The sequence below is a fragment of the Neopelma chrysocephalum genome, unplaced genomic scaffold, assembly GCF_003984885.1.
Source record: "Neopelma chrysocephalum unplaced genomic scaffold, ASM398488v2 Primary Assembly neopelma1_24, whole genome shotgun sequence".
Lineage (NCBI taxonomy): Eukaryota > Metazoa > Chordata > Aves > Passeriformes > Pipridae > Neopelma > Neopelma chrysocephalum.
The window spans coordinates 33,317,285-33,342,583 of record NW_020897693.1 but is presented as its reverse complement, the minus strand read 5'-3'; the positions used below and the strand labels follow the sequence as shown (position 1 = coordinate 33,342,583).

Genomic DNA, 25,299 nt, shown 5'->3' with positions numbered 1-25,299 from the left:
CATGTTGTGCCACGTGTAGACACTCCTAGGAAAGACAACACATTACACAAAAGGAAAGAGAAGTTTCAGTAAGAGGATACATTGTCTTCCCTCCTTTTCCTTATTTTGATTCTAATTCAACAACTTCGTATATACAAAGTTCAAGTTTAATAACTGCCGTGCCCTGTTTTGTAGTTTAATAGATAATATAAGTTCAGTCCACCAAAGATGGAGCCCCTGATTTAAACATATCCTACCTACAATCAGCACCAAAAAATAAACTCCATCAAAAACTCAATGACGAGTAGCCTGCAAGGATCACCAGCAAAACTAAGAGTATGTGTTTAAAATATGCTGCAGTTAAATCCTGATGAAGGAAGAAGATGGAACTGCTCTGCCCCTCCAAACCTACAAAAAAAGCTGAACTTGCAGACAACACAACATGACAGACAGCATTTATCTGTGAAAAATGAAAACTGGAAGACTAACAATCTAAGAAAGAGTGGCAATCTGTACACAACTTGGAGTTCAGAAGGACTCCTTTATGATTTTCCAGAAACTTCAGAGGCTGCTGAGGCTGCAGAGAACTACAATTCACAACCAAGGAGAGCTTAACTTGGGAGCAAGGTAACTGTTCCTCATTCATGTGCCCATCCATCTCCTGCTGGCTCTGAAAGGGTCTCTCCATTACAGGGACACCTCAGTGATTTCTAGTAGTAGTTGCATAACTAGCAGGCAGTCTAGCCTATTACTAAAATAAATGAACAAAAATACCCACTGTCAAACAAAAGGTCCTTCCAACCCACCACCCTGACTGACATGCCAACAGCAAACACCTCTAGAAGAGTGTAAGAACAGGGAAGCACATAACTGTACCTGCCTAGTGATCTCTCCCTGCTTTCTGCAGCTCCAAGATGTCCAAGCCTGGTGACTTCTCAGTGGTCAGACACCCTTGATGGATTTATCTTCCAATAATTTATATCATTTATTGAGTGAGATAAACTCCACACCCACAACATCCAGTGGCGATGAGTTCTGCACTTTAATGTGCAGCACAAGTACTTCCTCATGTCTGTCCTGACACACTCTTTTATTCTCTCTGGCTCCTGGACTACAAGAAACAGCGAAGAGTCGTTCCCTATTCACACTTACACTGAATTAATCAGTTTTACATATCTTTTTCACATACTGCTTCAGCTGTTTTTCTCCAGACTAAAAACTCGTAGTTATTTTCTTATTCTTTGTATTAAGAAAAACCATCACTGACTGACTATATGCTGGCTGACTTTTCCTCTATCAGTCTGGTGCTATAAGATAACCAAACTTCTGCTGTTCACCTGCAATCTCCCTGGTCATCCAGGTCTAATTTGTGGGCCCTTGATAGCTAGCATCAAATAGCTCTTCCACTGCGTCCTTGGTATTTAATTTGCTTAAATGTATATGGAAAATAAATAAGCATTACAAAGAAAACAGCAGCAAAGTTGCTAGATTCCAGTGAAAGACAGGGCACACAAAACCATGGGACACTACAAATAGGGAGAGTTGGTTGAGCAGGTTCAGGAACTGTCTCATTGCTCTTGAAAGAGTATGAGGACTTGACATTAGATAATACAGTCATTCCTAATTTTATAGCAGGAACATCACAAACTAGCTTCAACTCCAGATAAAAATTCAATCTAACAGAAGAGATTAGATTAGCAAAAATCTCTGACAGGGAAATTATAAATGGTATTCATATCTCTTTCGTCAATTATCCCATATTTTCTAAAATTTAAGGCACAGACAGCACCAAAGCACTAATACCTTCACAAAGATATTAGGGCTTAAAAAGCTTAAAAAGAATAGGCTTTGGAGGAAGTCTTGCACTAACAGTATCACCAAAACTGTACTGTGATGGCATAACAGCTAGATAATCTCTCTGGCATCAGTGAGATTTTATAAATGTGGCTGTGATACCAGGTATCTACATTTACATGTTAGGACTTCCAAACCAGTACAGCAGCTGTTACATGAAAAACATCAGAAATTCCCAGGGAAGCAATAGCAGGGCCTTCAGAAAGTCCCTGGACAACGACATTTTTTCAATGACACAATGCTTTTCCCACTTTGCCATCCTACATATCTGTTACTTTTATAAACATAGGTTTGTTCCAAAGTTTGGAAAAAACACCAACTTTTTATTTTAATTTTTTTATAACAAAAACATTTTTCTCTGCATATAGTTCTCAGAGGCATCTCTCTGTATACGCATATTCCAAAGGATGACAGGGCACATCTTTAAATGCATGGGCTTCCCAGAGCTGCTAGTTCATGAACCCAAGACATCAAAAATCTTCTAAAGTCAACTTTGACTCAGTTGCTGTGAAAGGTGCAATGGATCATACAGTGGAAAACCAGATGTAGCAATCTAAATTTGCCGTTATTTACATGAAGTGTTCTGAAATTTGCGGCTGCTTTCTGAGCCACAAACATTGAGTCAGGATCTGTGACTGAGTTCCCAAGTAAGACCTATCTCCTCCTGCTTGCCACATTAGCTGGGGTCTCCTCATTCTACAGTGCTCACTACTCCACTCAAAGCAAAGCTGGAGGGACAGAGAGCAGGAAAAAGCCCATAAGCCTATACCCTGTTTCCCCATCAAACTTCTGCCACCGGCAGAAATGAAACTGACTGGCTGCAGCTCACATTCAGAAAAGATATTATGCCTCCCAAAGTCACCCCAACTACATGAACAATTAAAAGTAGGTGTGTTCATTAAGCCCAGTTCCTTCTCCCACCCTTACAATATCCACATTAACAGGGACAGCAAAATCAACACAAAGTGGGATTTTTAATACTAAAAAATATTTCAATATATTCTAACCAATAAAATAATTGATTAACAGAAAAAAAATAGAAGCTCTAATGTGAGAAGTTTGGACTTGATGATCTTGGAGGTCTTTTCCAATCTAAACGATTGTGTGATTCTGAGAACTGAAACAAAAAGAGAAAAGCAGCAACAAGCAAAAGGAGGCAAGGAAACACAAGCTGAGACCTCAGAAGAGGTGCTGAAAAATAATTTATTTTTAGAAGACTTTATTATTATTGATACAAGGTCCTGAGCCTGGAAGCTGCTGGAGAACTCCAGAACCACCTTGTAGCAAAGAATAAATACATAAAAGAGACCCAAGGATAGCCTATCTTTTAAGAGGACAGCAAAAATTTAAAAAAATAAATCATCAGTTCATGCTACAAAAATCCTGTTTCATTCAAGGAAAGCTATCCTTTGATGTGAATTCTGTGCTAAGGAAGGGAAGAATATTCTGCAAGGAATATTCTGAGCGAGAATCCGCCTACTAGCATGCCAGGATGACAATGGAAGAACAGAGGTCAAACAAGCTGGAAAGAAAACATAAATTATATATTAACAAATTAATTTGATTCACAGAAGCCACAGAGCAGTCAACAAACTAGCCAGGGTGACAGAAAGTAAAGGTAACCCTATGGGAAAAAGAGGAGAGGAAATTAGTTGTAGAGAAAAGAGATCTGATAGAAGCAAGCAACCAAAAGAGGATCTGAGACATCAATGGCCAAAAAGTTAGGGACAGCTGGAATTATAGATAATAAGAACATGGAATCCAGATAATAGTATTCAACCATTCCTAGATGAAAGCAGTGAAGATGGACAAAATATTCAATACATTTCTCCCGCATTTGTTAAGAAAGCTCAGTTATATACACAAAACAGTAAGAGAGTTCATATGAATTCAAGAAACAAGGCATGTAATTCAGCAATTAATTATTTATCGAACTATGTCATGTCAAATGAACTGTCCAGATTTTTAATGTCAATTTTGCAACAGTACCTCTATGAATAAACTTTTCAAAAGGTACACAGTCCCACGTCACTTTGCCTAATGAATTCTACTACAATATCAACAAAGTATGCTGTGATCTGGGTCAATAACAGATCTGACAACATAATTGCAATGTCACTTAATAGATATATTTTTCATAGAGTGCTGCAGGAATCACCCTGGTCCTGTATTTTATTAATAACTTGGATGAAAATAAAAGTCTTTGAAAATATGAAGGATTTGAGGTGGGATGTAGAAGACTTGGAAGAAAAAGTTGCTAACATAATGAAGCAGAACTGTCTCTCACACTCAATGCTGATAGAACATTGAAAAATACTGTAAAAAAAAACAATGCATGTTCTGAACAGAAAATACGTCACAAAAAACAATCTTGGGAAGAACAAACCGTGACTGAAATGACAGTTTTATAAAATGAAAAGAAGCAAGACTTCTACGGCAGGCCTCATGCTGCCATCTAGAGGAGACTGCTCAGCAGTGGGTTTCACCCTGCTTTTGACAGACTATTTCCATTTACCAGCTAAGTCAAGAGGGGACTATTAAACTTAGATACACAAAGATATAATCGAATCCAATATCTCTGAGACAAAACTACAAGTCGCTTTAATAAAATATTTTGGACTTTCCTTCTTTTTCTCTCGCTTATATAAATCTGTAAGAGAAAACAACCTAAAGACACTACTAGGAAAAACAGTCCTAAGAAGTCTGTTCAAACTCCACAACTAATTTTTGGTAAAAATTTTCTGAAGATACATGTATATTATGACACACAAAGCATTCAACGTATTACAGTGTAAAGGAAAACTGACTTCAGCGACAAGAAATTACAAGCATGGAGACTTTTCACAAAGCTTGAAAATTCAAGATTTCAGTTACTAGAGACTAAAGGTTATAACTCTTGGGCTTCACATATTTCATGGTTCACTCACTTTGTCTTCTTTTGTCCTCAGTAAAAACAGACGGAAATGCATGTAGCAAATATTGCTAACAAAACCTTGCTACCTTTCACTGTAACTCAGGCTCTGCTTAAACTCCATTGAGCAGAAAAACGCTGTCTGACATCAAAGCCTACAACTTAACTGAGAAAGCCAATCATCAGCTAATCTTTCCATTTGACTCAGTTTTATGTTGCTATACTATAACTTCTACTCCACCAAATGCTTTACACAGTTTTAACAGATGTCAGCACTGAAAGTAAAATAAGCTTGAAGAAGTATGTTAAAACAGGCTTAATGATTTGTTAATAAGAAAGCATTAGGCTATCCTAGGTTTGCAGTCAGAAAGATTCTAAAGGTTTATTACTACTTTTTGTTAACTACTGTAAGGAAGGTGAAACACTTCTAAAACTTTTTGTGTTTTGTGTAGCCCAAGAGTAACTGCAACTAAGGTCTACGTTAGACCAAAATTAAACATAAAAAAAGTAAATACGTCAGTATGTACAGGTAGCATTAAACAACCCCACAACACTCTTGAAATCCTCAAGGCTGGGTCAACCTGTTAACGACAGAGTGCTAAATGCGATGATGAAAGCAGTTCTTTCTTCAAAAAAGCCCAATAAAAATTGGGATAGAGGTCACCGTTAATACTCAATGACATCACCTCCTGCCATGATCTAGTGTTAAGAAAAAAAAAACCAACCAGTTATAGAAGCAGAAAACAGTATGAACACAAAGTGACAGGAGAATCCCACAAACAAGTGAAAACTTCACTGTAGAGGCAGTGCATGAAGTTTGAGAGAAGTACTGCCACAAGTATTCTAAGGAATAGCTTTAGTATCTGAGTGGGAAATTAAGGAAAGTGATCTGACCTATGTAAAGCAACAATAAGTCAGGAACAGAAGTCTACATGCCACTAGATAACACCAGTGACGCACAATCACTTGTTATTTCTGCTGTTTCCCCCATGCAGGTAGGCTACAAGTTGGAGATGTAAGCTCACTTTCTCATCCTGCTTCAGAAAATCACTATCTGTAACTGTCAGACACTTCCCAGATCTGCCAAAACACTTTTCCAACTAAAAATGTACCACAACCACGTTTTAGTAGGAAGATTTGTGATGCAGTCAGTAACATCTGTGTACAGTACTTACATTCATCTAGTCCCAGCTGATAAGCCAAGTTCTGCAGGCCACGAACTTTTTCCATCAGATTAGCTGTAGTGAGGCTCCCCAACTCTAAGAAAAGAGAAAAGTGTACATTTTAATGATGTCTATAGCCTTCTAGTGACAGTTCACCTGTTTAGTACTTCACAGAGCATTTTCAAGCCATACTCCTGACAAGATCTATTTCCAGTGAACAGCAGATGTTCCAAATTCAAGATGACTCCACCCCTAATTTTAACATACTGAAAAAGGCTCTGGTTCATGCTCTAATCTGCCACTATTGCAAAGAATAACTTGACCCATATTTTGGAAGTTTCTGTAAGTTCACATTTATATATGAACAAGGTACAAAAAAGTATGCAAAGAAACAGACTTATTTTACATCAATAACGTGACTTTAAGCACATTTCTTCCAGCAAGTCAAAACTAATTTCACTGTGTAACAGTGACATGTCACTGTGACATGATCACACACCACCATCTGGAATTCACATGAGAGACAGAGCACACTCAAGGGTGTTTACTGCAAACCAACACCTGCAACATGCAGCAAATCTACATGCTAGCTAGTCCTTCTGTGACTTGCCATACAGCCTCACCATTCCATTAGAGCTGTAGGATCTCTAAGGGAAGACACACATGTAGTGCACCTCTGAACAAGTCAATCAACAAGTCTAAGCTACTCACCAAGTGATCAGCTAAGCCCCTCCAAAAAATTCATGCCACTTCTTGAAATAAGGAGACGCTATACTCATGGAGCAATGAAAATGACTGAGGTAACTCAAATATATGCAACATTACACTGCTTGTTTTGAAATATCTGCCTGCCACTGACATCTGAATATTCTCTTGGAAATAACTGGTTTAATGAAAAATATGTATCATTAACAAGATAGAGACTTCTAAACTGGAAATTCTGCAAATGTGATTGCTGTAGATCTGAGGCCATGGGGCCATCTCCAGAACACTTAAAGAACAAGCATTTTAAGCCTCCTAAGTAAGTACTGAATTTCCATCTGCTTTGGCAACCTCGCTTCCTGCTCACAATGTCCATACTCACCCTTCAACATATCAATATCATCATTTTCTAATTCAGCCATCCACTTGGGAGGAGAACTTGTAATGGGCTGTTTTAAGAAACAACAAAAGTTCATATTCAGATAGACACATTTTTAGAATTATACAAAGAAGTCTGATCTTGTATTGAAAACTAGTAACACCGTCAGCAAAAATATGAGAATTCCATATGCTCTGTAGAGATATTTTTATGCTTCATCTTGTTTTCTAGCTTTTCCTGGACATTTTGGAGTTAAAAATGGCATACTGGCATCCACAAGCCAAAGTCAGTAAGAAAAATAGGATTTTCTAAAGCTTAACCTTTTCCTTCTTCCAAAGTGCTATTCTCATTCACAGTAAGCTGCACAAGGTATAAAAAAAGATATACGTATGCAAAAGATACATTAAAAATAAGAGGCTTATTCTAGCATTTACTGGAGTTATAACTGAGATACGGTTAACAGAACGAGGACGTAAAGCCCGCAAAGAGAACCCGCAGATCTATCACCACACGGAAGGGGGTAACGCGAAAGGCAGAGCAGCGCTCACTCACGCTTTTGAAGGAGGCGGCGAACTCGGCAACCCCGGGCACTGGAAGAGAAAGCGGAGGACGGTGGAGGGTGAGCGCCCCTGCGGGGAACACCGCAACCCCGCCTGGCCCCGGCCCGGTCCAAGCAGCTGCCCCAGGAAGCCCCGGGCCGGGCCGAGCTGTGCCCACCCCGCCCCGAGCCGGCAGACTCAGGCCCGCCAGACTTACGTTGCTCAGGCCACAGGTCCGGGGAGGCGCGGTCCAGTTTCTCGAAGCTCAGCAGCGAGGCCTCCAGGTCGGCGCCTGCAAGACAAAGAGGAGGTGAGTGCCGGGCGGGGAGCGGCGCGGGGATAGCGCCGGAGCCCTCCCGCCTCACCGTCCGTGGGAGCCGCCATCGCGCCCGCCCCGCGTGACTCCCGCCGCCGCTCACGTGACACCACCACCCTCCCGGCCGGTCCCGCGCTGGGGAGGAGAAACAGCCCCGCCCCCGGCCCCACGTGCCGCTCTCACCGCCGCCGCGGGGCGGCGCTGCCGGCCCGGCCCGGCCCGCTCAGGGGCGTCTCGGCCGCCTCCGCCAATCCGCGGCCCGGCACGGGGGGCGGGGGGCTCGGGGGGCGTGCCCGGAGGCCCTGCTGTCGGCGATTGGCTGCGAGCCGCACGGGGGCGGGGCCTCGGGCGCGGCGGGGCGGGGCGGGGCGGGGCGGGGGGCGCCGTCGGGGGGCGCGGAGCAGCGACCCTGGGCCAGGATGGCGGCGGCGGCGGCGCGGGCAGGCTGGGGCGGGCGGCGCGGAGTGGCCCTCAGGGTGAGGCGGCCGCCCCCGGGACCCGCAGTGGCTCCCGCGGCTCGTGGGGCGCAGGGGGGTCGCGGCTCCGGGACCGCTTTGATTTGCTGGAAGAAATGTGCTGAAACTCACGTTATTGATGTAAAATAAGTCTGGCCCCGGGATCTCGGGCGGGGAGCAGCCGATGGGGGGCAGGGCGGTAGGGGGGTGGGTGCTGCCGGACGCACGGGAGCCCTGAGATGGTCTGTGCTTCCCCTTCTGTCCAGCTGCCACGGAGAGCCGGTGCCCCCTGGACCAGCGCAGTCTCCGCCTCCTTCTCCTCCTCCTCGGTGGTGAGTGCCCGTCCCGCGGATCGAGGCCGGCGGGGGAAGGGAGGCGCGGGAGAGCCCCGCGCGCTCGGGTCTGCCTTGCTAAGGCCGTTCGTGCCGGCTCGGCTCAGCTCGGCTCAGCTCGGCTCGGCGCAGCTCCCCAGCCATCCCCGCCCGGTGGGTCCGGTTGGGTATTTCTGGAACGTCGGAACTGCCCCCGCGCTCGACGGGAGGGACGGAAAAGCTGAGCGGTGCTCGCCGGGCAGCTCCCGCCGCGGGTCGCGGTGCGGCAGCTTAGCAAGTTACCTCCCGTTACTCCTGGTGGCTGTGGATTGGCCTCATGGCATCTGTTTGCGGCAGAGAGAGGATCTGGTTTCCTTCGGGCAGTATCGAACACCTTTAGTTGTTGTAGTGCCTTCTTAGTTCTGCTGTCCATGGCTGCACACGCTCCAAACTCTGAATAGCTAAACCGTGATTCCACAAATAGTCTGCTTTACTGCCGCCCGTATTCCCACAGCAGGGGCATTCTCTACATAAAGAAAAGGTGGTGATCTTATGGAAGAAGTGCAATCAATATTAATTCAGCATTTCTTGTCCTGATTAAAATATTTTTTCGTTGTATGTGCAATCTTTTCATTTAATGTGTATTAAGTTATTTGAAAAAAACATAAATTCCATTGCACTGAAGCTCATGTGGGTCCTGTAGTACAGGAGCTTGTAGCTCTATTGCAGATACTTGGCACTTGGGCTACTGCAGTGATTGATAGCCGTAGGAGTTTGTCATTCTTCAGACCAGCACCTTCTCTTGACAGTCGGGAAACTCAGTCAAGAGAATCAGATTTCCTGTGCTTCTTTCCAGGTTCTAGAGGGTTTTGTGTTTTCATAGGCACAGCTTTCTGCCTCTCTTCCCCAATTGTGATTCCAGCTACATAATCATCTGCAACTTTTTATTTTTAATTCTCTCCTAGTGTTGCCTCCCAAATCACTAGGTCTTGCTTATCCATTAACAAACTTATTTTACTCTTCTCATCCTAGCTTTCTTGTTCCAAGCTTTCTTAGTTTGTGCCCTCTCGTTGCTGTTCACTTTTTTTTTCGTTTTCATCCACTTTTCGCTGTCATTAATTGTCCAACCAACACCATTAATATTCATGATTCTTCCTCTGATCTCTTTCCTCTGATCTCTTCCCCTTCATTACATGTTGGATAGCATCCCAGTCCTTATCTCCCTCTCATAATTCCACATCCTAATTTCTTCAGTTTCCTGATATATTTGCATTTATATCCCAGTTCTGTTGATCTGTCCCATTTCTGTTCTTCATATAGTAGACCCATTTCCCCTTCCTCTTATCTGTTCTCCCCAAGCCACAGTTTATGTCATGATTAACGGGTTCTGGCTTCCTCCTAGTTCTCTCCTTATCTCCCAATATCAACTCCTGGTTTCTAGTTTATTAATTTATACAGTCCTAATCTGTTTTCCTGCATGATACAGTTTTGTTGCCTATCTAGTGCTAATTACAGCTTCTATGCCTGCCTTCCCTTCTGCTCTATGTTTACCTGAACTTTCCTTTTGCCTGCTTCGCATCTGAGTTGGAAGATTCTGTTTTCTGTGCTGTCTGCCAGGACAGTCACTGTGAACTCCACAGATGCAGGTTTCTTACTCTTAGTTGCAGAACCAAGTGGGGAGCGGGAAAAGTCCAATTTTATGCTTGTAGCTATGAACTGGAAAGATGAACCTACTTAGTGGCTTGATGGGAAGGAAGCACGTAGTACAGTGTGCACTGGGTTCATGAAATTCTCACAAGGTGAATTATTAACTGTTTCTTCTGAACATTTATGACTTGCAGTTTTTCAGCTTCAAATTAAGTAGATTGAAATAATTCCAAACTTAAGCATAGCAATGTATTTTTTCTATAAATGCTTTTAGAAAGAATTTTGGCTATTTTGGTGTAAAGTGAGAGAAAATGGGTCAGAGAGCAGTTAGCTGGGTCTTGCTGTAAAGACTGGATCTGGACTCTAGTGGTTTGCAGACCAGTAAATGATGAAGGCTTGCATGCAATACAGCACACTGGTACTTAGGCACCTTGAGACAAAAATAACTCACTGTCCAGTGTTTTATCCTCCACAGCCAACAACCAAACTCTTCATTGATGGGAAGTTTATTGAGTCCAAAACTACTGAATGGATTGATATCCACAACCCGGTAAGTGAAATGGTCTCAGCCTCTATAATAGTGAGCACTGTGCAACAAAGATCTGTGCCTCTCTTCAAGGACGTAGCAAAAGGGGAAAGTACATACATTTCTTGAGAAAGATTTAGGCTTGGAGTTAAAGATGGATTATTGCTTCTCAGTTTCCTTTTCACATGAAATGTCAGTCTCAGAAAAGTTACTACCTCCTTTACCTCCCCTGTGTAGTAACCCCCTGATCTCCAGAAAGGAAGCTTAAACTCTGCTTACCTATTTTTATTTCTCGTAGAAGGGCTTTGTGATCAATATGTCAGATTTCTGAAGGGTGTCTTTCACCCTGTATGTGAAATCAGCTGGGTGTAATTTGATGTCAACTGAATGTGAAGTCCTGATAGAGACTGATATCACTCTCAGACCAAGGTAAAAAATCCTGATAACTGAAGCTCCTCTCCTTTCAGAGAGTTTCTGCCTCTGAGCCACAATAATCACAGAGAATTTAGAAGTTGGATGCTATGCAGTGCAAAATAATCTTGGACTAGTAGCACTTGTACTTGTCTAAGTACTACACCAAAGACAGATGGAAATGAGGTTGCACTCAGAATTCTGACCTTTCTGACCCCTCTAGTAAGCATTTGGACAGCAGTTTCTAAATTTTTTCTCAGTAAAGCTCTATTTTGATTTGCTTTATGGAAGTGATCAGAGCAGCAAGCGATGTTCCTGTATCTTATTTGGTCTCTGTGTGGCAACCAGTGTTCTTATTTAATTTTCTTTCTCTTGTTTTGAGTAGTTTCTTTCTTAGTGATATACCTGAAGTTTTTGTCATGTCAAAGCAGATTTAGTTTTTAAGAGAACATTAGATGGAGGTTAAACTACTAATGTCAAGCTTTTAAAGTTAGAATACTGTAGAACTAAGGTTGCTTGTAAAAATATTACTTTGGCTAAGGGGTGTAGGTAAACTAACATCAATGCCAATTACACAGTTATGTACTGCTTTTCCCAAAGGAACAGTGCCTCATTTAATGTGCAAGAGACACAGCAGATGAGCCAAGGTGATGCAGAGGGTTAAGACCACAGTTTACAGAAACTTTTGCCTTATACTCCCTAGAAGCTTCAAGGTAGACAAGTCACTTCAACTCCAACTTGGAAATGAACACTGCATTTGCAGTTTTCTGGGTGCCTAATTTGAGATGCAGGTTTTCAGAACTACTCCAGTTGTAGCCCAGGCCTTTTGTATGCACCAAGGAAGGAGTCTCTTTTGTGCTCTCCCGTCAGAAGTACGGCTCCTTCTAGAAGAAGGATAGTAGATGTGTGCTGGGAAATGACTGGTGAATGCTCGGCAGGGACAGATGGGAAAAGTTGAATTTTGATGCAATTTGGTTTTTCTCTCAGGCCACAAATGAAGTGGTGGGCCGTGTACCAAAAGCCACAGCAAGTGAGATGGAAGCAGCTGTGGCTTCTTGCAAAAAGGCTTTTTGGAACTGGTCAGAAACATCTGTTTTGAGCCGTCAGCAAATCTTTCTGCGTTATCAACAACTGATCAAAGACAATCTGGTGAGACACCATGGCTGTGTGTGATGGCTGTGGCTGATTGCATTGCAGCTGACTTTAGGAATTAAATTGAGAGACTTGGGATTTAGAGAGTTCTTGATGAGGCATTGCCATGATTGAGGAGCCAACTGAGACACTGTCAAGAGGTGCAGTAAAACACTCCCCATCAAATGGGGACAGAGAGGCAATGCTTTTTACTGAATATTATTCTGCATTTGTCCCTTTACCAAGAGACCAAAAATGGAGAATGTGCCAGTTGATGAAGACAAGTATGTTAGTGTGTCTTTGGGTTTCCCTGATTGCTTTTTTGGTGTGTCTGTGGTGTGATACCTGAAAGCATTAGAGTACAAGCCAACCTATGGTTGATTCTTTTTTTAAATGTCACCTGTGTGGGTCATTGGCTTCTTGTCTACAAGGAGCAAATCAGTCACTATAGGTTTCTCTGTGTTCTGCTCAGTCTGCTCATTGTGAGGTTCAACTGTCTATTCAGCTGTCTTATCCCTGCACTCTATTTCATGGGTGGGCACTTTTCTAACCTTCATAAACTTTGTGTGTTCCATTTTCAGAAAGAAATTTCCAAACTCATCACCTTTGAGCAAGGGAAGACCCTGGCTGATGCTGAGGGAGATGTGTTCCGAGGGCTTCGTAAGCAGCTGGCTCCTCCTGTTAAAAAAGGGGCTTTGAGAACCCATAGGAAGGGATGAAATCACCTGAGTAACTGGTTCCTCTGGGAATCTGTACATATTGCTCCCATTATAGCCCTCCTATTGAAAGAAAAGGGGCAATTGTAACTCTAAGCTGAAAAGTTTCCTTAGAGTATCAAGTCACTTCCAAGTTGTTAGATCCTTACTTTTTCTAGGAGTCACCACAAATTACTAAAAAGGGATAAAAGCTTCTTGCTTGTGCCCAGATATCTAAGTTTGAGTCTCAGGTGGTACAATAATACTGTACCTGTGCATCTCGTACCGGGGCTGTTGTGTCTGTGCTCCTATCACAATGGCATATAATGCACTCCAGAGAGAATCCATTCATAATTTGCTCACAGAGCCTGGCAGATCGAAGGGATTTTCTGGAGCACAGTGAGGGATAAATTGTGGGAGAAGAGGGTGGGAGAAAGAGGTGGGTCAAGGCAGTGGTGAAAAAGGGGTTTGGGGACTAACTGTTAACAGATCATCCAGTGGCATATTGCCCTTTCTGCTGCAGAGGTGGTTGAACATGCTTGCAGTGTGACATCCCTCATACTTGGAGAGACCATGCCCTCCATCACTAAAGACATGGACACTTACACCTACCGTCTGCCTCTGGGCGTGTGTGCTGGAATCGCACCGTTCAATTTCCCAGCCATGATTCCTCTTTGGATGTTCCCCATGGCTATGGTTTGTGGGAACACCTTCTTGATGAAACCATCTGAGCGTGTACCAGGAGCACTCATGTTCCTTGCCAAGCTCTTTCAGGATGCTGGTGCCCCCGATGGGACCCTGAATATTATCCATGGACAACATGAAGGTAATAATGGCCCTTCCTGGGAGATGGCTGGAGTGTATAAGTGTTGTGGTGTATGCTCAGTGGGAGGTACCAGTTGGAGAATCTGAGACTGCTGCTGTTGGATGGGTTTGGACAGATGCTTCAGTTCTATTAATGGAGGTGAGTGGGAGATTCTCTGCCACCTTGAACCAGATCTTCCAGGTGGACAAAATTTTGGGATTGGGTGTCAGAGTTCCCAAGGCATTTAAGTGCTCAACTTCTATTTAGCAACCTAAGCTCCAACTGAAATAAGTAGATAAATCATCTTGGTTTTCCAAGGCAGCCTAAGCAAGAATTAAATGCCTCACTAAATATACAGTGGATGCCAGCATTCTGGCTCCTAACATGTTATTTTTTTACAACACACCAGTAGTTTCAGGGCACAATGATACAAATAGACAGCAGTAAGTTCATTTTGGCGTTGCTCAGACATGTTGGGAGATGCTCAAAGCATGAAGAGATGTCAGAGAGCCAGGAATATGAAGACAGGGACAGGAGTACATGTGCTAAGATAGTGGAGAGATGCATAGACAGGCTTCGGGGGAACTCAGATGTAGGAAACAAAAATGCAGGAATTTTGGTAAGAAGAAAGATATATAGATTTAGCACTCTTGGGATGGGAACAGAGGGAAGCATTTGTGCACCACAGTTATAATGTATTATTTCCTATTTGAAGCTGTGAATTTCATTTGTGACCATCCGGATATCAGAGCAATCAGCTTTGTGGGATCTAATCAGGCTGGCGAGTACATCTATGAGAGAGGATCCCGGAATGGCAAGAGAGTCCAGGCCAACATGGTAATGCTTCTGAACGGAGCACACTTCAGCACATAGACTGCCTCTGTTTTCTGTGAACGTTAAGACAGACCACACTACTCAGCAGCAGAAGCTGACTTCGCTGCTGATGGTTAAGTGATGAGGCTGCCCTTCTTGCCAGCCTGTTGATAGCAGAGTCATGGCTACTATATGAAGCCATTGCCAGAGGGCTAGAGAAGAAGCAGGCTGGGGTGGTTAATAATGGGAGACTCTGCGTATTGTGTTTCAGGGAGCCAAGAACCATGGTGTGGTGATGCCTGATGCCAATAAAGAGAACACCTTGAACCAGCTGGTTGGAGCTGCTTTTGGAGCAGCTGGCCAACGCTGCATGGCCCTGTCTACAGCAATTCTAGTGGGAGAAGCTCAGAAATGGTTGCCAGAGCTTGTGGACAGAGCCAAAAATCTACGTGTAAATGCAGGTACAGACTGTGATAAATTCTTACGAGGTACTTCATTTCTGTACAACTGTAGCTTCTTAAGTCAGCTTATCTGCCATACCGTGGTGTGACCCTTGGAGCTATTGGCACTGTAGGTTTGATGTTTAGGGGTAGCAGCTAGCAGATTGTCTGGATTGGGAAATGCAGAGCTAGACTTGGAGTTAAGAATATGTATTCAGCTTGCCGGTGGGACTGTCATGCCATGTTTACAGGATCAGTCTTGTTTTAACCTGGAGATTTGAGGTTATATCCTGCATTTAACTCAAACATACCATTTTTACAGCAACCTCATTTCAAGATCCTTCCGATTTGTAGTAAGCATACGATAAAAAAATGGAAACAAGTACTTTGGAAAAGATAGACTGCTATTCATTTTAGGAGAATTATCTTTTGTTTATATTCAATAAAGTCCTGCAGAAGGGCAAAAGTTTCCTTTCTGAGAAGAATCTATTGTTGAATTTTGACTTCCTGATGATCTAAAATTGCGTTTATGACTTCTCTTATTTGTTGATTATGAGAGCTGCAGGCTATTACTCCTGTTCATCAATATCTCAAATCTTTATTCAGTGGTTCACAAACATCAGGATTTTCAGATTTTTCCTGCCAATGTAGTTATCTCCCTGATGTCTATGAAGAGAAAGCTGTCAGAGTTAAAACTTGGTGTCTCTGCCTCTTCACAGGAGACCAGCCTGGAGCAGACCTAGGGCCTCTAATCAGTCCCCAAGCTAAGGAACGGGTTTGCCGTATAATTGAGAAAGGAGTAAAAGAAGGTGCCAGCCTTCTCCTGGATGGACGTAATGTCAGAGTGAAGGGTTATGAAAATGGCAATTTTGTTGGGCCAACAATCCTTGCCAAAGTCAAGGTAAGACGACCAAAACCAGTGCTTGATAGTGTATATTGCAGGGTCAGCTGAGAAATGGGTTACCCAAACCAGTCAGTAATCAATAATTACCAGGTGGAAAACCTATAAATGGTTCAGCCTTCCCTGACACAGTGCCAGTGAAGTACTCACTGTAATGCTGCTGGAGGTGATAAAAGAATTCACAGTAGTGCAACATACTCTGAATGAGGTTAATGATCTTAACTGAACAGACTGCAGCCAATTAAAAGAAGATATGGGCAGCTGGTACTGTGTTAAACTAAATGTCCATCAAGCATAGTGTACTATTTGTAGTAATGGCCAGCAGCAAATGCCTAAGGAAGAATATGATGAACAGCCAAACTCGCAATTTTCCATCCTCCATTACACATTCTCGCAGTTTGCAATTTAAGGACTTGCAGAAACAAATATTTGCAGAAACAAATATTTGCAGAAATATTCATGAGAATGATATAGGATGAGGTAGGAAATCTCTTTGTTGTTGAATACATTCAAAACTTCTTTGAGTTGGCCTCTCAATATAATACGTGGTGTGCAACAGATGGACAATACCATGGGAAAATATCAGTAGGATATTGGTACACATCCACGTTAGTTTCCATACCTACATTCATTCTTTTAAGTTTATGCAATTAGCTGTTATGACTTCCTTAATATTCAAGTATTCAGTTCCTTGTGGGCCTTTTGATGAGTGATTCCATTATGGAAAACCAATATTGATCATTCTGCTATTGTACTTTGTATTCTTAGGATTTTATTGATTTTATGCTATTGTATAATTCAGGCTTCTGACCTGACTCAGAATTTTCTTGCCTCATTTTCATTGAATATCTTGAAGTACTTCACTTTCCTGCCATGTGTCATAAATATTTTTAGGTATTCAAAAGTAAAAGCTTCACAGATATTTTGTGAAAGTTTTCTTATACTGTTTCTATACTGTTCAATAATATGATAAACTGGGTAAAACTTGTAGGTTATCAAATGAATGTTTTGTAGTCTGCCGTATTAGCTATTAGTAATCAAAGTACTCTCCAGATAGCATTGTGTGGGGTTTTTTGGTCAGATGTTGTTAACTGTCAGACATAAATACTGGATACTGAGTGAGGAAGGACGGCAGGTTCTAGTCACTTTGTCAACAAGAGTTGAAGTAAACTATTCTGAATTAATCCCAGTTTTAATCAGCCTTGGTCAGAGGAGACCTATAAGGTCTCCTCCTAGGTTAGGCAGGCAGTAAAAGCAGAAAGGACTCTGGAGATGAAAAGTGGTGCCTTCTTTAGTGGACTAGATAGAGGACAGGGCATGGAAAAGGGTAAAAAGACAAGGAGGACTGAAGCATGGCTTGCGGCAATGCAGTATGATCAGTAATCCTAGGAATATCCTTAGCGTTAACAGCATGTGTGTTTCTTATATCCTATTTACCAGGATATTTTTATTATATCCTTTATACAAGCTGTTTTTTCTGCTGTTTGTCTTGGCAGCCAGACATGACTTGTTACAAGGAGGAAATCTTTGGGCCTGTGTTAGTGGTTCTGGAAGCAGACACTTTGGATGATGCCATTGAGATGGTGAACAGTAACCCCTATGGAAATGGAACTGCTATCTTCACCACGAATGGAGCCACAGCTCGGAAGTATTCTCACTTAGTAGATGTGGGGCAGGTATGTTCCAGCTAGAATTGTTGCTTTTAGCACTCACTATTTTACAGTGAGTAACCATTCAGCTGTAGTGACTAATCGCTGCCCTCTCAGCCACCCTCAGATTTAAGGAAACAAAATGCAGGAGCTTTTGGAGAGTGCTCTGCAATCTGCTACTTCTTGTGACTAATATGGCAGCTTTCCTTTGGTTTAGGTAGGTGTCAATGTTCCAATCCCAGTACCTCTGCCCATGTTCTCTTTCACCGGCTCTCGTGCTTCTTTCAGAGGGGACACCAATTTCTACGGCAAACAGGTAAGTTACTGATTGAGAGAACTCTAGTGGGTTGAATTGTGATAAATCATATTATAAATGGAAATGGGGAGATGGTCATCAGACCTCATTAGTGAGGAGACTTTGGAAACGTTTCAACCAGGAAACTGAAAACCAGCAGTGATCACAGCCACCGTAATGCATGTTACAGTAATAGATTGTTCTTTTTCTTTTCCCTGTACTATAAAAATGCAAGTTGTCTTTTAGGAGATTGGAGAAGAGAGCAAGAACTAGCAAGCTTTCTCACAGCACCAGAATCTTTGGGGAACTGGTAAAAAGAACAGGCTGACAAGAATTGTTCTCACAGAGGAAAACTCAGCCCTGTGTAGATAAAGCAAAAACTGATACACTACTAGTGTGGACCTGAAGAATTCGTAAGGCCAAACATCTGATCTGTGGGTCTCTCCTTTCTTCCAGGGAGTGCAGTTCTATACACAGCTGAAAACTATCATTTCTCAATGGAAAGAGGAAGATGCCACCATTGCCAAGCCTGCTGTCGTTATGCCAACTATGGGAAACTAAATCAGCCTTTGCAGATGCTGTTCCTGGTGCCCTTCTCCTATGCTGCAATTTCCAGCTTTGTCCTGACTGTCATCATTTACTTGGGAATCAGTAGAAAGCTCTTTTCTCAAGGATCTCTCTTTCTGTGCAGATTAGGCAGGTTCATGTAACTTATGGTCTGGGTTTTCTGTTGCTGTCAGTGGTTTTTTGGCTAGCTGAACTAATTTTTTTTCCTGCAACCTATCACAGACTAAACAACCTTATCTAACTGAAAGAGCAGCCAGCGAGATTGGTCTTAGTTTGTGTTTCTTTCCAGACACTGTGAACTTGAACATTATTCTGGTTTTCACTTCAATATCTTTAGCCTTAGTGACTCACTCCTGGCTACATCTTGTAGCAGTTTTACTTACCTCTTTATCTTACATGTTAAGATTCTGAGTTCACCTTACTCAAAGATGAGTACTCATTTTGAGTGACTTAACTGGGACACTTTGAGTGTCTCATAGAAATGACTTTACATATATGAAGACAGCAAGTCATCAGTTATCTGTTGAGCAGTTTACAAAACACTTGGGAAACAGCTTTGTAAGGATTTTTCAGGAAAGCATATTTGATTGCATGTCGGAAGATGAAAGAAATTTCTGTATGGTACAGTGACCTTCACCGTGCCTCTGACAGCTCGAAAACTTCTGTTCCTGTCGTGTCTGTGGCCTGTGTGCTCCAGCTTGCTGGCAATTCTATTATAACTGAAAGTTGTTTGGTGCCTTTTTACTGTGCTAACAGATATAAGCCTACACATCCTGTAACATCATGAAACTGTGGAAGCAGAAACATAACCATGTATATGTATCTTTGTGTCACAGCATCATGTGGGTCAGGGTGGAATGGAAAGTAAGTAAACAGGTCAGTAGGAAAAACCACTTTTAATTGCAAAGCAGCCAGGCCTGTTCTGATGGTTTCCTTTCCTCACTGTAGCTGTATTTCTTTTGTTTATTGATTGACTCCTTGTCACATTTGCTCAAACACAGTCATGTTCTCTTGGGACTGCAGGTTCTCCTTACCAGAGAAGAGTAAGGTTTGGTATATACACCCTGTTTTTAAGAATCTGTGCATTTGGAGCTGGAGAACCTATATTTTTATTCCTGGTTCCTGAAAGATGATGCAGCCATGAGGGATCTGCAAGGAACTCATTCAAGCACCCATGGAAAAAAGTATTATTCTAATGATTGCAACTGTTACTTGTTCTAACTAAACAATCTGAACGTGAACAATTTGTATCCTTCCTTCTGATAAAGATGCCTTGTAATTGGCGGTTCTGTATTAGTGCAATTGCTGTACATTCTCTAATGTTTGTATCTTGTTTTTTTCCTGTGCTATACACTAGAGGGAAACTCTCACCTTGCAATTTGATTACAAATTAAAAATATGCTAATATATTTCTACAGAATATGATTGTTCCTTGGTAAGACCTTATAGAGGTGTGCTGTTGGTTTTATTCCCCTATTTGCAGAGGATGATCTGCAACTGCTGTAACCCAGGTATACATCTTCCTTTTACAGTATTTCAAGGACCTCTTTACCAATTTCCTCACACAGCATTTCAAGGAATGCTTTGTTTGTTTCCACATACACATAATTTGATCGTAGAAATTCTTAAGCTTCATGTTAATGGCTGTATTACAAACTGAAAATACATCTTCATGAAGTTATAGCAACTCTTTTATATACAGAGTTCTAACCACTAGTCCAAATCCTAGTGCTTTGTACAGGGTCTTGCAAGCTCCTGGCTTGAGAAAGAATAAGATCTGTAAGAAGGAGGAAAATAAGTATATTTCAGATGGATTTTCAAACACATAGTCAAAGCAGCAGTGCAGCAGTGTCTTAGTTTAACAAGATTACAACTTAAAAATTAAGATACTTCAGATGGAAGTGTGGAAAAGAAACAGCTTTTTATTAACAAAATCTGAATAAACAACAAATAGTGCAATCAAAAACTTTCAGAAGGAACAAAACAAAGTCCCAGTTCCCCAAGTGGGGGGGAGAGAAACCCGTGGCAACCCGGGGAGGGGGAGAGAAATGCAGGACTGTAGCTGCTCGCAGCCAGCTGCGCTCGGAGTCAGAAATGAAGGAGTCCTTTTTCCCACGGGCAGTCTTGAACAGCAGAATACCTCGCTCTGAGATGGGTCGGTCTTTCTCTCTCGGTCGTTCTCCGCGAGGTGTCCCGTGGGGAAAGAAAACTTCCTCTCAGGAAAAGAGAACGAGGCGGTCAAAAACCGGACTCCTGCTCTGTCCGGTCTCGGACCAAACGCCTAAAGCCCCCGAACAAGGGACTCCCCGGCTGCCCCTGCGGCCACCGGGCTTTCCCGCGAGAGCTCCCCCTCTCCCCGCTCCTGCGCTGCCCGGCACCTGCGCCTCCGCTCTGCCCCCACCCCCTCCCCGACTCCCCCCATCACAGAAGAAATGGGGGGGGGGGGGGAAGAAAAGTCCAACATCTCTTTTCGAACCTATGACAAGCAGACAGGGGATCTAGAATTCACAGCCTTCCTTGGAAGCTAACTTCCGAAGTGAAAAGTGCATACGAGTTGCTTTTTGCTGACTGTTGTTCCTTATTTGGTCTATGGTGTTAACATCTGAATATGTGGAAGGATCACTGCAGAAAATGATGAATCTGATAATGTGGCCTGATGTGTAATGAATATTGGGTTGGGAGAAGTATTTTCTATGTTGCAAAGATAAAATAGTCTAGGTAAATCACATTAAGACACTGTCATTCATCCATGAACCTGGGAAAGGAATACTAATTAACACCTTCTAATATTGTCTACAGTCATTAACTTTCAAAACACCTTAATTTTCTTCCTATGACTTTTCTGTTGTCCTATTAAAAGCCATTATATCTGTCCTTTAGAAATTCTAAAATCCATATTCTCCTGTAACAAAAGCAGTCTATTATCAAGGTTACCTGCTCCCTGAAGAATTGCAGGACTATCCCTGCACTTTCTCCAGATATCTTCTAAATACCTGGATGATATTTTCATTTGTGCGCAACCATGTTTTTTAATTATCTGCATTTTAAACAGCACTTTTTAAGCCGATAGTTTAAAATAATTGTATTAGAAATACAAATCTTGTATGTTCCTTCTTTAATTAATCAACTGCCTTCTTAGAATAAGCTGCAGATACTGACTGATCATGATGTACCTGCCTCATTTCACTGCTGTTACTGCTTTCCACCCATCTGTTTATTCTCCTTTTTTACTTCAACATTTGCTATAAAAATAAGCTAAAAAATGTATCTTCTACATTATGCAAAAGTATAAGCTAGATATAAAGTATCTCATAATAAATTTCATTAACTATTAAAATACAATTTTATAGTCAACCCTTTGAAACCTATTAAAAATTGTTTCTTGTCTAGAAGGCACTGCAGTCAGGATTTTCAAAGCTATTTAATACTCTTAAGTCCAAAATTTTTGTTAAAATAGTTTAACCACTTTTGAGAATTGGGCCCGGTTCTTTCTATTTCTGAGGGCTTTTCTTCCCGTCTGTGCCAAAAAAAGGGCTCCAATTCACTTCCATTTCAGGAAGTGACAGCCTGCTTCTCCAAAGGAGGTGTCTCACATCTTTTCATATAAATGCCTTCAGAACTCCTGCTTATGAACTTTGTCTGGTAATTTGATGTCTGAATATTACATTTTGGCTTGTGTGCTTGATTGCCTCACATCTGACCAGGTGGCATGCCAGAACCCTGCCCTACTTATTCCTCCAGAGTAAGTTGACATTGGTTGCCCTGGAGTGTTATAATTAGCAACATAGTTGTATCTGAGTTGCTATCTGAAAATCAGACATATATGAAGCTTCATCCTGGTCCATTCTCTCTAAGTGATTCTATACTGAATGCATCATCAGCTGCATAGATTTTGCCTTTTAATGATCTCCTGATTCACGTTACAGAGCATCTATGACGAACCTTTCCACTCAGTCCCCTCATTTAAGATATTCTAGGCTAGTTTCTTCACTCAATCTAATTTCTAGTAGTTGCTGCAGTTTTTTGATCTCCACCGTGCTTGGCTGGTGCTGTTTTTCGAGTCTCTCTCACAGATTCTCTGGTCCTGTGCCGTATGGCCATTTCTAGCTTTTCCACTTTACACTGCAGATGTCTGGTCTAGGCTTCTTTTTCATTGCTTTCTGAGTAGAATCTGGCTCCGTTTTCTCTAAAACTTCCTCCAAGTAGCCAAACCCAGCGGATTACCCGTCAGCTTTCTCTTTTTTTCGAGCTGAACAAGCGCTTCAGCCTCTTCGAGTACATCACGTGCTGAAGCCCCTGCCCTCAATTCGCTCTCCCTTGTACCGATGGGGGACAAACCGGGACGCCGTGTTCCAGCGGCAGGGAGTCGGCGGGCAGGCAGGGAAGGCACGAGGACAGCGGCTCGTCCCGGCAGCCTGTCGCACCGCCGGGAGGCGCTGCTGCCTCACGGCCCCGGCGGGACGGGCGCTGCCCGCGGGGAGCTCGCGCCGTCCCGCCCTCATCTGCCGGCGGCGGAAGTACCGGGACTCGCCGCCAGGAGCCGCGCCGCCGATGGCCGCGCGCCAGGGAGCTGGATCCGGAGTCCGGTGGGGAGTGGCGTCCGTTCCCGTGGGGACCGGCGCGCTCCCGCCACGCGCAACTCCCGCGACGGGCGGCGCGTGACGCGGGCGCGCTGTGACGAGTCGCGCGGGGCCGGCGGGACGATGATGCGGCGCCGCGAGCGGCCGGTGAGCGCGCGCAGCCGGCGGGGGCGGGGGGAGGGGTGCGGCGGCGTCCGCGCGCTGCCATGGACACCGCGCGCTGGGGCCAACGGCGGCGGGATCGGGAGCGTGCGGAGTGGCCGCCGTCCTGCCGCTCCCGGGCTGGGGGAGCTCCGGCGAGCCGTGCCCGCCCCGGGAGGGCGCTCCGCTGCCCCCGAGGTCGGTCGGGCGGCGGGAGACACGCGAGAGCCGAGCCGGCGGCATCTCCGTTACTCCCAGGAGCGGGCGGGAGGACGCCCCGTCCCGGGCGAGTGACAGCGTGGGGCGGCCGGTGAGGAGGAAAGAAGCGTTTCTGCGAGTGTCCTGCCGAGCGTCACCGGTGCCGCTCCAGGAAGAGCCGCCGGGTCCCGGTGCGCGCTCCCCGCCGCCGGCGGGGTGCAGGGAGAGCCGCGGAGACTTTTGTCCGGGGAGAGGAAAGGAAGGTAGGGAAGGTTTTTAGGCGCACTCAGGGCAAGGGTTTAGGTCGTAGCGGTCGGAGATGAAGCAGGGCAGAACGCCATGGCGCTGGGATGCACAGCAGAGGCAGAACCAATGGCCCCAACAGCGGCGGGGTCGAGCGGGGCCCTGCCGTGCCCGTCCCCAGGGCGTTCCTGGGGAGCGCTTCCCGGCGCGCAGCTGGCAGCGACCTGCTGGAGTTACCGCCGGGGCGCTCCCAGGCTGGCAGGGAAGCAAAAGCCCTCAGCGCCCAAACCTCCTTGCACCCAGGGTCTGTTTTCCAGGGGTGCCAGTTGTTGCAGTAAAAGGTGCCGTTACAGCCCCAGCAGCTGTGTGGGTCCGCGGTTCCGAAGGGAAGATAACGCTGCAAGATAACGCAGCGGTCACCTGGAAAAGCTGCCTTGGTCTAATTAAATAGGAAAATTGAAAACCCACTTGGCCAGAAATAAGAATTAATAAGTAATGTGTATTTGGGGCCTCCGTACAGGGGGGGAAAGACTAAAACTGCTGATAACGCATGTTTGTGAGTTAGTTCTTTTTTTTTTCCCCCTAGAGTTTGAAGCTCTAGATCCAGAATTGTACCTAAAACAAATGTGTGCAAAGAATACTGTGCCATCGTCTTTATGGAAATACTGGGAAATTCTGCCAATTAATTTAGTTATTATTTCCATTGTGACTTATAAACAGTGTACTTTTAGGAAGTTTAAATTTTTGTCAGAACAATGCAAGAAACTTTTTTTTTAATAGATAAAAGTAAGTCTAGGAAAATGCAATAACTATTTGTTTCTGGAAAAAATGAAATATTAAAAAGTATTTGTTTATTCATTAGTTTTAAGTGTAAAAGCTCTCAGCTGGGAAATAGATCTTGTTACCGTAAGAGTTGCTCATCTGGAAAATAGATTTAGCACAGATGACTTTCCATTCTGAATGATTTCTGGTGTGCTTCAGCAAGGAAGAACAATAGGAGTTTAATTATGTAATTTGTCCAGTTTGTTGCCTAAAATATTTGCCTATTTATGTAGCATTAATATTTTAATTATTTTTTAATATTTTGTTTATATCCAAATATTTCCCAATAATATGTTAAGAAACAGAAGGGAAGTTCTCATGTATCTCAGATACACTGCTTTTCCCTCACCTCAGATCAGATTCCTTTTCCCAGGGAGATGTTTCTGTTGCTGTGGTTTGTGCTTTGCATGTTATTTTGTCATAAATATCCAAGATGTGAATGAGACTTCCTTGTTTTGAAAATTACCAGTGTTTCTGTGTATAGTGAACTCTAAGTAAGGTTGTGTTTTGCTGTCTTAAGGTTAATTATTCTTTTTCTTATTATTATTATTGTTATCAGTAACAAGAGCAAAACTCTTTTAAAGTTTTACAAAAGTTTATTTAAGGCAGATGGGCAAACAGCGCTGGGCGGATGGGGTTTTGCTTCCCCATATATTCCGCGAAATTCAATAAGTTTCAGTTTTTCTTTTTATAGCCCCAAATCCCCTCCCAGATTTCTAGTTACTAGTTCATTCTGCGCATGTTCTGTCTTGGTTACCAGGGAATCTCTTCCCTGTTTCTTGTCTTCCTTATCAGTCTCTCCTGGCGTCTTCTTTCTTGACAAGTC

At 43.4% G+C, this 25,299-nt stretch overlaps 3 protein-coding genes across 6 annotated transcripts in view; 2 read left to right on the top strand and 1 right to left on the bottom strand.

Moving 5' to 3' along the window:
• LIN52 (lin-52 DREAM MuvB core complex component) overlaps nucleotides 1-7,933 on the bottom strand; it is a 57,214-nt gene extending 49,281 nt beyond the window's left edge. For 3 of the 4 annotated variants that reach the window (XM_027671408.1, XM_027671418.1, XM_027671438.1), the window contains exons 1-5: nucleotides 7,893-7,933; nucleotides 7,745-7,819; nucleotides 7,541-7,578; nucleotides 6,992-7,058; nucleotides 5,920-6,003 (exon numbers count right to left, since the gene is read on the bottom strand). In XM_027671408.1, the coding sequence (XP_027527209.1) occupies nucleotides 5,920-6,003; nucleotides 6,992-7,058; nucleotides 7,541-7,578; nucleotides 7,745-7,819; nucleotides 7,893-7,911 (283 nt within the window). In that variant the 5' untranslated portion in view covers nucleotides 7,912-7,933. Of the gene's footprint in view, nucleotides 1-2,126; nucleotides 2,562-5,919; nucleotides 6,004-6,991; nucleotides 7,059-7,540; nucleotides 7,579-7,744; nucleotides 7,820-7,892 lie in introns of those variants that run through there. The other variant, XM_027671429.1, reaches the window with a different exon arrangement.
• A 301-nt stretch (nucleotides 7,934-8,234) lies between these two features.
• ALDH6A1 (aldehyde dehydrogenase 6 family member A1) lies at nucleotides 8,235-19,904 on the top strand. Its single transcript, XM_027671373.1, has 12 exons — nucleotides 8,235-8,319; nucleotides 8,565-8,630; nucleotides 10,732-10,806; nucleotides 12,181-12,342; nucleotides 12,906-12,984; nucleotides 13,543-13,845; nucleotides 14,540-14,661; nucleotides 14,909-15,098; nucleotides 15,797-15,978; nucleotides 17,475-17,654; nucleotides 17,845-17,943; nucleotides 18,379-19,904. Exons 1-12 carry the CDS (start codon nucleotides 8,263-8,265, stop codon nucleotides 18,481-18,483), a joined length of 1,620 nt encoding a protein of 539 aa, XP_027527174.1. The 5' UTR covers nucleotides 8,235-8,262; the 3' UTR covers nucleotides 18,484-19,904.
• Nucleotides 19,905-22,814: 2,910 nt separating this feature from the next.
• LOC113974892 (translation initiation factor IF-2-like) lies at nucleotides 22,815-25,018 on the top strand. Its single transcript, XM_027698442.1, has 3 exons — nucleotides 22,815-23,163; nucleotides 23,231-23,671; nucleotides 24,238-25,018. The coding sequence occupies exons 1-3, from the start codon at nucleotides 22,815-22,817 to the stop codon at nucleotides 24,426-24,428; spliced, it is 981 nt and encodes a 326-aa protein (XP_027554243.1). The 3' UTR covers nucleotides 24,429-25,018.
• Nucleotides 25,019-25,299: the final 281 nt, after the last annotated feature.

Coding starts and splice junctions, on each gene's coding strand:
- ALDH6A1 (XM_027671373.1), top strand. CDS start 8,263: ATGGCGGCGGCGGCGGCGCGGGCAGGCTGGGGCGGGCGGCGCGGAGTG. Junction 8,631..10,731: donor CCTTCTCCTCCTCCTCGGTG/GTGAGTGCCCGT, acceptor TATCCTCCACAG/CCAACAACCAAACTCTTCAT. Junction 13,846..14,539: donor TATCCATGGACAACATGAAG/GTAATAATGGCC, acceptor TCCTATTTGAAG/CTGTGAATTTCATTTGTGAC.
- LOC113974892 (XM_027698442.1), top strand. CDS start 22,815: ATGGGGGACAAACCGGGACGCCGTGTTCCAGCGGCAGGGAGTCGGCGG. Junction 23,164..23,230: donor GCGCGTGACGCGGGCGCGCT/GTGACGAGTCGC, acceptor GAGCGCGCGCAG/CCGGCGGGGGCGGGGGGAGG. Junction 23,672..24,237: donor TCCGGGGAGAGGAAAGGAAG/GTAGGGAAGGTT, acceptor TTTTCCCCCTAG/AGTTTGAAGCTCTAGATCCA.